General features: G+C 38.2%; 2 protein-coding genes across 2 annotated transcripts in view; one reads left to right on the forward strand and one right to left on the reverse strand.

Annotated features, from left to right (window-relative positions):
• rc3h1b (ring finger and CCCH-type domains 1b) overlaps positions 1-10,945 on the reverse strand; it is a 251,292-nt gene that overhangs the window by 167,090 nt on the left and 73,257 nt on the right. The gene's annotated exons all lie outside the window — the stretch shown is intronic.
• Positions 3,248-4,425, forward strand: LOC128369636 (somatostatin-1-like). Its single transcript, XM_053330714.1, has 2 exons — positions 3,248-3,388; positions 4,231-4,425. The coding sequence occupies exons 1-2, from the start codon at positions 3,248-3,250 to the stop codon at positions 4,423-4,425; spliced, it is 336 nt and encodes a 111-aa protein (XP_053186689.1).

Here is a 10,945-nt window from a genome sequence, read left to right on the forward strand (position 1 = left end):
TGAAATGAAACATCTTTTAATCCATTACATTTTACCGGGGCTGTAGTGTGCCACGGGTGTATTTAAGTAGTACACTCAAGCCTCAATAATAGCTAATAGTAGTAGTGATAAGGATATGTATTGATACTATTAGCAACATGACACTGTCTTCTTCTGAATCTTTTCTACTTTGTAAATGATTTGACCTTCTTGTCCACTTGGATATTTGTTGTTCTTTAAATACATATATGTCATTCTCTTCTTGAACTTTTCTCTAATATAACTGTGATTAATATTATTAGACAATACAGTGATATATTGGGCACCAACCATCTGTGACTTAGACTAACCTAGACTATGACCATATACCATGTGATACGAAACACCCTGAATAAGAACATGCCCCAAAAATGACTGCAGAAAATATAATAAAGCAATTCTTGCAGTGAGTCATAGACACAGATTTTCTGCTTTGTTCTGAATGAACTTTAAAGACCAGTGCAGCCCAGTCAATGAATGACGTAAAAACTATTAACTCACAATAAATGACACATTTGGAGAGGAGGCATGTTGTAAATGTGACCCTCTGGCTTTGGAATTGTTATGTTGTGTTTTCACATCTAAAATATAGTGCCATTTGTGCACTCTCTTTTAAAAGCTTTTCTGTGAATTTCAATGGTGCATGGAAAAGATTAAATGGTGCATGGAAAGGATTAAACATTATGACTCATATACTGTTTGCAACTTTTTCCAGTCCATTTCCAAATGTGCTGTATGAATGCAACAATGCAATCAAACTGGTGCTGCGGCTTAGGGGCTAAAAATGCACATGATCCTGAGTGCAGATATTGTCTTGTTGGTGGGTTTTTTTTAACATTAAGCCTCTCTCTTTTGGGTTTTGTCGATTGTGTGTGTAAAAAAAAAAAATTTATTTGTGGAATATAATATTTTAATCTAAGATTCCCCATGTGACCTGTGGTTTGAAAGAGGCCATTATTAAAAGCTGGATAAATATCTTATTTTTCATACTGTAAAGCCTCATTCCTCTTGTGATTTTATCATCTCATTTCTCTGCTCTATTCACTCAGAAAACTATCACTAGAGTAATATGCCCCTGAGGAATAGTCATTCAAGCTTGCTCATCCATATCAGTCACTGTGATCAATAAATGAAAGCTCCCTACACAGTATAGCTAGATGCAAAAAATAATGAACACTGTGTTCAAAAGTGTTTTTGGCACACAAATATTCCAAAATATTGATTTCCCAGAATCAGAAAAAAACAAACTAAGCCTCATATGTTTATGTAAGAAAGTCAGCCAACACACACAACAGCTGAGGAAGAACTGAGTCCACATGTGTGAATTGAAAAGGTGTGCTGAAGTATCACACTAATTGTCTCATTTGTTTTTTGACATTTTCAGGGCAAATTCTCAACTCATTAAAACTGGAATGCCAACACATCAGAAAGTACTGACATAACAAGCAGCCACTCCTTGAATGCCACCTTGAATTAAAAAAAGTCTAACATGGCCTGGTGCACACAGTTGTGAACATGGATAGAAACACCCTTGATGTAAAGTGCTCTCCATAGCCTTCTTAACAGGATTATTCTGCTCCCAACAGTGCACTTACTAATTGTTTAGACAGCTATATTAGACTTCTACACCTCTCTAATTGGGTTAGAATGGCAATTTGTTGAAAGGTTGATGGGCTTCAAGGTTGTCTCTTGTTTACTGTACATGGGCTGGAAAGACATTTCTATCGGTAGTTTGTTGAAAGGTAAATACTGTATCATTAATGTGTGCCTTACTGAAAAATGATTGTACACTAGAGACATTTATAAACAAAATTAGATTCCATTGTATAAAGATGTTCTTCCCAGCTCCGTTCAGAAAGCAAACAAAGCCACTTGCCGTAAATTTGTCCCATTATGGACATGTCATTGCAGGTCTACAAGGCCGTTTCCATGCAAATTACAGAGAAATTGCCTTTTTGCGCTCGCACTGTTTATGAGGACAATAAAATACATGTAAACTGCACGTAGATTCTTAGGAAGAATTGGTATAACATCACTTGACGTCATGTGTAGATGTCACAAGTGGAAGAGGAGAGGAAGCTGTCTCACATCTTTATAAAAGGAATTAAACCTCAGATTCATAAAAACACACACCCCATGTGGGATCCCCAAGATTAAATTATTTACCAAGAGTAATTATAATACTTTCCTAAAAGAGAATAATCATATTAGAAAATGTTCACAGTTATTGGTTGCAGCTGTACCCACTTGCAAAGACTTAAATAAACTTACCTGGATTGAAAAGTTTTGTGTTGTTACCATGCTCTTCCTGTGAAGTTGATATATTTTCATTTGAACTTGCTTACTTATCACCAGGAGAAAATTGATATTTTACCATTTTCTGTCAAACTGAATTTATTTTAGACAGTACTTTGACCTACTGTTCCTTTACATTCATCTGAATTAATTTTAATATGAAAAAACTGTAAGCTACTAACCCTTGTAATTGATAATTCATTAAATGAGGATGAGTTTAAAAGGAATGGTTGCTAGATTTCCTTTCCATGTAATGTGGTTGCACATTTACAGTATGGACAATTACAAAATCATTATAGCCTGTGACAAATATGGTCTTAATTCAGATGCAGAATAACTATTAAGTTAAGCAGAGCAGAAATCTCATTAAAGAGATGCACAGAACAAACTCACAAGGGTGTAACAAATGATAAACTGACCTTTATGGCCTTTGGATGTCCCAGTGTGATCCAGCTTTATGGCACAGCAGGGTTAATGAAGTCACTGTTTCCCCATGTCATAGTCATTAATGTTTGTTGAGTGCACATAGGACGTCACTTACAGGGATTTGCTTTTAAACAATCTTTTATGTTCACAAGTTACACCATTGACCGCATCAGGATGACCTTCACTTGCCCAACATTACATGTGTTCACGTAAATGATGACACAGAAAGACAGGGATGGCGAAAACCTCCTTATTTAGATGTGTTGTCTCACTTCTTATGACTGCTATAAATTACAAGGTGCTTCAGTGCACTGATGGGGGCAAACACAAAATTGAAGACTGTCTTTATGCAAATAACCCCTCCCCTTTTGTGGGTCAAGATACCACTTTAAAAAGGGAAGACTGACAGTGTTGTACCATTAAGGTGAACACAGCAGTGGATGTTGTGGTGTCTTACCAAAAGAAATACTCTCATCAAGAAGCATACAAGCTAGATTTTCCTGTACAGATGGCCCAAATTGTGTGTGTTTTGGCACTTCTGTGTTTTGCATCGTGTGTTGTGGAAAATTCAGGAACCATGCAGGAATTTAAAGACCTCCAACTTCAACAAGACTCATTGCCATGGCTCCAGAAATTACAAGACAAACAGGTAAGATGTCTTTATTCCTATTGGTTTAACTTTCCTACCACTTAGTACAACACAAAAGACTATTCTTCCTCCCAATGGGTGAAAACAGGCCTCAGGTCCCAGCTGAGCTGATTTCTGTCTTTTGATTATACCATGTAACACATTTTACTTGCCATTTGTTCCTGGGTCATAACTGTTATTTCCTAATTGCTTATGCCTAATAAGCCACCTGTATATGTAAGTGTTTATGTATCCCATCCTTCTTGTCTCTCTCCACCATGTGGTTGCTTGTTTCTCTTGCAAGGTCTAGCAAAACTGAGTGAGGCATATTTTGGCAAGCCTGTCTGGAAGGTACGATGGTCGATTTGGTTGTGCAAATTCACCCATTTTCCTAATTGGAAATGGGTATATATTAAAATATCATTGTCTGGGTCACAAAAACAAAGTTTGAAAAAATAATACTAATTTCCTATGTTTAGGCATAAGCAATTAGGGTATAATACTTACTACCCTGGAACAAAAATTGTGTTACATCGTGTTATTCTCAGAGCTGCACCTCCATTAAATTGAAGATTAGAGATCAAAGTGCTAACACAAATTTGCATTGGCCTTTCTGGTCTTGTGCAACAGATGTAATAGTTCTGTAATTTTGACTGATGTTACATTTAAAAAAGAAGAAGAAGTAATTTTAAAAAAGTAAAATGACTGGTTGTTGGTTGGGAAACTGTGTGTGCCTGCCTGTTCAGAATGAGATATCAGACTTAGATATCAGCAAAGTCAGTGTACATCCATTTCATGTGCTCATATATTTTAGTCTGTAAGTGTTTACATTATCTAAACATCATGTTTTTTTCTATCCATAGGAATTAATGCAGAAACAGAACATAGTACAGTTGCTTTATAGACTTTTCAAATCCGAAAAACCAATGATCCTCCAAGGAACCAAAGGCACAGAGCGACAGGAGAAAGAGCGACGTGGTTTGGATAAGGGCGTGACAACTCTGGCTCGCAGGGCTGGCTGCAGAGTCTTCTTCTGGAAGTCCTGGACTGCCTGCTAACTCAAGTGCCAAACTGTCAGACCATAGTGTGCAAAATTGCTCACATTCCCACCCCCCACCTTTTATAAATATGCGCCCCATATCTCTCTCTCTTGCTCTCACACACTCACTCACTCACTCACTCACTCCACTCACTACACTCACTCTCACACACACACACACACAAATAGTGTGTTGTAGTAGAAAAACTTTGGACTTTTGGGTTTGTGAAAGAGTTTTTACTTTACCATTGAGCACTATGGAGAGCTTAAAACTCAACAAGCTCTCCTGACCTGCAGAAATGGTGTTTTATTTGAATGTGTAGTTTTTTTGTTCTGTATCAATCAAGATCACACACATCAAAGTATATCTTTCTATATGGGTCCTCTTTTGTCAGTAGATGTCTTTTTGTTTGCCAAATTCAATCTGACAGATGAGATTGTTCATCTCTTTGTTACAGGTAATAAATGTCTGCAGTGTGTTTGATGTCATGGCAGACCAGCAAAGAAATAAAACCAACAGCTTTAAAGGCAGCCATTCATTTTCAGTGTCTTTGATGTTCCTCTCATTCTTATCCCATTGAAGCATATTCGATACCTTTGCCTTATTTAAGTATACTGTGTAGTTTTGGCACACAATTTGCAATGAGATAAAATATCTGTGTGTGCGTGTGGCATTTTTGCATGAATCTGTTTGAGTGTGCATGTTCCCTTATACATGTCTGTAATATCGTGTAACATCACATATTATTGCATTAAATAGCTCAGCAGCTATATGCATATCGTGAAGGTCTTTCTGTTAAAAAATGCATCGATCTCCACTGTATTATGCATGCATGTAGCACTGAGAGGTAAATTTGGTGAGACCTACATGAACTCATTAACCTCAAACAGGTAAAAGAAAGCTGTAGAGAGAGGAGAGAGAGGTCCAGGAGATATTGAGTGCAGGAAAGGAGGCCAAGATTGAGGAGAAATGTATCAAATTGGATAGAGGGGTGGAGAGGGAATACAGATTAGGGAAGTGAGAAAGTAGAGGAGGAGAGGTGCAAAGAGGATGAATGAGGGGATGAGAGAGAAATTACTAAAGTAGCAGTGTTGGAGCATAACTGCAGTCAAAGCTTGGCTTAGTATCTTTTCTGTCCCCAGGCTATTGGGATTCAACAGAATAGCTTCCCCCTGTAACAGGGACCACTGCCAGCACATTTACATGTTCATACTGCGGAGTGTCTTCAGTACAGTGATAGCGTGAAAGTAAGAAAAAAAGTGTGTAAGCAGGTGTGTGGGGGTGGGCAGCCATGTGAGTGGGTTTACAGTGTGTGTGTGTGTGTGTGTGTGTGTGCACTGTCCATGAACCTCTATGTGTCTTATGTCTCTTAAGTATCAGCATGATTGCTTGTGGTATCCCTCAGTACTCATCTGCAAACAGAAGGGCCAAAAGCAGCAAATCACAGAGAATGAGAAGCAGAGGGAAGGTAACGTGATCTATTTTTATTGTCTTGGGACAGTAGACTGTCTCAGAAGATGCTGCAGCAGAGATGTGAAGGTTTGAATTCTGTCTCTTTAACCATCTGGACTAATTTCATTCAAACATGCATAATCACTCCCAAGCAGTTCCTCTTTCCCCCCGCCTCCCTTCGTCCGGAAGTAAACACATTAGAACCAATTATCCAATACTTTTGCCAACTTTGAGCAGTTGATTTGGATGAAAAGCCACAGATTAAAAAAAAAAGAAAAAAAAAGACAGTGAGAGCCAGCTAGATCAAAGAAGCATCACTGAGCCTTAATTGAACAGAGACCAATTATTTTTAATGAGTAGAACTGAACGCCCCACTTCTAAGTAGGAGTTCCCTCATTCTCTCCCTGGGAGGACGAGAAAAGAGAAACAAGTGGAGTCCCAGTGGTGCAAGCCTATATCAAAACAACAGGACAAACAGAGGTAGACAGAGAAGGGAAACAAGGATGCATGAGATAAAACATCAAGTGTTTTTACTCTGCGTCCTCATGACTCTGAAAAACACAAAGTCATGTACAGATCTATATATATAAATGCATATGGCATAAACCAATACAGGCCAATACTATTATACAGGCTAGCTGAGAGGGCGTAATATATTTAAACGGACGCTCAGACACAAGAGTTCTAAACAAAAGTTTATTTAAATTAAATAGTAGAACTCAAACAAAGTGTCAACAAAAAGAGGATGGAGATCCCAGCTGAGATAAACAAAAGAAAGGGAAATCACTGGGCCAGCCACACAGTGGGCCGTCGCACCCAGCTGTCCCCTCTAAACTATCAAAAAGGAAAAGAAATCTAATCCTAAATGAACCAAAGAAAACCGAAAACTAGACTACTGATAATCTCCAACCCAAACTAAAACAACAAACTAATAAAATAAAACCCCAGCACTGAAAAGCATGGAGGGAAAAGAAAACAAGGGGAACCAGGGAAAAAACTTCCCCCTTGCAGGTGTGAGCTGGGCAGTGGCTCGAGAGAGACTGAGGCTTCCACTCAGTCCTCCTCAAATGCTGTCATCCGGTAATTGGCACAACTCTTGGGCAGGTGTGCTTTCATGGAGGATAAAAACAAGACAAAAGAGAGAGAATGCCAGAAGGCCCACATGTAACAACCTACAGGCCCACACGTAACAGATATATCTATTGTTGCAAAATCCCAATGTTCTCCAGTATCTATGCCTTTATTTTAGTTAAATACTTAGTTTGATATTATTGCAGGTATCACGGTGTTGTACATAATCAACATAAACATTTACAATTTAGCAGTAATTTATGACAGAATGTTATTTGATATAATCCTGGCAAAGGGATTTTTCTATTGCAGTGTTAAACTGTGTCAGATGTGACCTTTAAAGTGTAATGAAAGCCATTCAATCTGCTTCCACAAACCTGCCACATGTTAACACAGATGGTTTGAGAGAAAAGAGGAGAGAATGAAATTACATAATACCACAGGATAAGAATTGTTTTGGGGTTTAGATCAGGTGCACAGTGTGTTTACAGTATTCACAAGTAACCTGCTGGGATAATCTAATTCCACAGCCACTATTTCTGCCAATGAGTTGAGATACCTGGTATACAAATATGACATTCTGTCCTGATGGTGGCACTAGAGGAAGTTAAAATTACATTCTCATATATGATGTTAATATGTTTTATGTCTTATGTAGTATAAAGTTTAAGTAATGTTTCTGAACAGTAAAGCTGGAACTCAGAAAGACTATTTAGAATTTCTTTTTGGAAAATGGTGTTTGAAAATGAGAAAAATGTAACTCTATAATCATTTGTCATTTTTGTTTGGAATCTGCAGTGGACAGTAGTTACAAGCCAAACTCTGTGACTTATTGCACAATGAAACAGAGGAATCAGTTTAATACAGAATAAAGTTGGAAAGGTTAAAACTTTTTGAAAGTTTCTGTGTTAGTAGATTCCCTTTTTAATTGTACTGTAGTGCCTACGTGTTATGAATGTGCTCAACAGGCTGAAACATGTGAATACATTTGATTAAAAAGTTACTTTGGAGCAATGGTTCATGTGATAAATTAAGTGTATTCTATCCAAGGTTGTCTATAGGAGAGGAGAGAAGAAGAGAGGAAAGTGGCCTTCAAGCTGTTTGCAGCCATTGCCCTCCCTGTGTGTACCAAACAGGCCCTGTTTAGACTACCAACTCCCATGGGCGTCTGAATAGCTGACCTTAACTTGTTTGTGCTCTTAGCTAAAGTTAATTACAGAGTTAGATGCAACGAACAGGATGGCATATTGATTGTGAGAAAACGTGAGTAGTTTTGATTCACTGTTTTGGATTAAGACACATTTAAAAATGCAATACAATTGGTTGTGTTTGCTTTGTTGTGACATATTCTGTATGTAGCCACATGTGATAATGGATACAGCAGCATTTTCTTCTTCCGATATTTCATGTTGGAGATGTGGAAAAGACATAAACCTAATCCTGTGTAAAAGTAAAAGTGTTTTTGTATTAAGATAAAGAGAGATATATATTTTGGCTGAATGCAGGAGAGGAACTTTTGAGAGATGAAATATGAGAGAAAATGTTTACTATCATCTTTTCTTCTGCTCTTCTTCCCTTCAGCTCTTCTCTTTAAGCCCTCTGCCGCATTCCTTCTCGAGCTCACACAGTTGGTATGTACTTGTCACCAAGGTTTCAGGGCTGCGATCTCCTCATCTCTTTACTGTAACTGAAGGAAACGCCAAAATAGACAAAAAAGAGAACAAACTACCCTCTCCTTTGCCCCCTCCTCCCCTCTTTCTGTTCTTTGCTGCAGCCATCATGCAGGAGAGAAGACAAGCCACTTCCTGAAAGTCAGGGGAGACCTCATCCTGATCCTCCTCCTCCTCCTCCTCCTCATTCTCCTTGCAGACAGCACGGAAGGTCTGTTTCCATGACAACAGGAGAATTAAGGGCGAAGGAGCACCATCCCAAAATGACACATCGGATTTAGGGGCTAGTGAGAAGATAAATCACCCCCGGTGAATTGATAGAGGAAGCGGATTGGTTTTCATGAATTCAAAGCAAATAAAAATGGATTTCGTTTGTCTGCTTATCCCACTGCTTCTCTTGTTGTTGCAAAGAGTGACATTACAGCAAGAAAAAAAGATGCACAGAGCAACTCATCAGTCATGATAAGCAACACATGAAATCAATCACTGAATGTAGGTAAAAGTTTTTGATAACATAATCTTTATTCTTAAACAATCACTAACTTCATTCTGATTTTTATTATCAATGCATATTTTTTTTTATTTCATCTCACAATTCATAATGCATATATGAGCGTGTTCCAATGCAGTGAAATCATCTGCAAACTTAAAAATAATAAATTATACTTAATATCACATACAACAAAAGCCTTTGCTCACCCTTTCATACATCAATAAACCCCCCCCTCCCAAAAAAGTGCTCTCCTTTACTGTTATTTTTACCTCCTAGCTTTTTTTTCTCATCCCTTTCGCAAATCCTCTCATTCTGCTGTCAACTGTAGACATCAAGTACATCCAATTTCATGCATTGCTTTAAGTCCACATGTATCTCATTTGCACCAATATAAACCTCTATAAAAAGATATATATATATGCTGGTCTTGCCTGTTGACTGTCAGTGTCACGTCTAATATATTGTATGTATCACTGTTACGCTGTAGGTGCTGTGGAAGTTGAACTAATCTACTGTTAGCTCTTGCAGGTAACTTGCACCAGCTGTGGACCTGGACTTCAGGTGGAAGACGCTCCAAGATCCATGATGGTATATCTGCTCTGTGCAACTGAATGTGTGCTATTTTACTGTACATACCACCAACCGATCATATGACTTCCAACCAGATGTAGGAGAGATGTGTAAACTCTCACTAGAATACTGACTGAAACATTGCATAAACATGTTTTGGACCAATTCTCCCCAAATTTAAAACAGTTCTCACCTTGAAATGAAACCAAGCTTACATCAACTCTTACAATCATGCGATGTTCATGCTTTGTCTCGCCACCTCTAATTTCTTTTGTCTTCCGTTCTAACCTGGCTAGGCTTAGCTGTACACCACCTTTAACAATAAAAACACCATTGACCCTGTCCCAACCTCCTTAAACACCACACCTCTGGCCAGGCTTTGTGCAACGGTTACTAGACAACGAGTGACTATCCTTCACGTCTGGCCCCATTCACAGAACAATTGTAGGACTTCCTGAGTTAGACAAACTAATTGGGGTTTAGGAATGAGCTATGTAGAATACGCCGGTATTCACCTTGTTTATACAGCCCTGTCAGCATGTTGATATATGAAAGAGAAGCTTTCCTACACAATGTAGCAAATGGCTCATTTCATGGGTCACAAAACCAGAAGAGATGGATACTGTGTGGATTACCATGTCAGAGAATGGCAAAGATACTGTCACCAAGACTGTAAAACATCCTCCTCAAACCTGGCTAAATCCTGATTAACTGGCTCCTCAATGAGATTCTTTGCTTTCATTGTGATGGGAAAAACTTTATTATGGAGTTCTTATTGAAAAAATATCAACAAGACAGGTCAATGGATTATTAAACAGTCAGTCACCCTGTCCACCAGCGTTGAGAAATCTCTAATGCTTTTAACAATAAAAAGGAACAGAAATAGAATAACTTCCTGAAAACAAGTCAACACATATCTTAACTGCCAGGCCTGCCAAAACCATCTTTTCTCCTGCTTGGAAAATATAGCTGAAAGACAATTTTCATGATTTGTCCATAAAGTTCAAAAGCATGAATACTGTTATATACTTTGAGAGTTGTTGTTATAGCCTAGTTAACAGCAGAGAAGGGGTCTGTGTTTCTTGAGGTGCAAATGTGAAGTGACCAAGTGTCTTTTGGTCATGGCTCATAGTGCTGATGCTGGTCATTATTTTCCTCTCAGCTTTTGGAGAGAATATTAGTCTTTGCCATTTTAGACAAGCTTTGGACATCTCTTCACCTAAAACCTAATAATCCTTGTAAATGTTAAAGAGTATACTGAAGTTATATCAAAACAGTTTTT

This window comes from Scomber japonicus, chromosome 12 (genome assembly GCF_027409825.1).
Source record: "Scomber japonicus isolate fScoJap1 chromosome 12, fScoJap1.pri, whole genome shotgun sequence".
In the NCBI taxonomy this organism is placed as follows: Eukaryota; Metazoa; Chordata; class Actinopteri; order Scombriformes; family Scombridae; genus Scomber; species Scomber japonicus.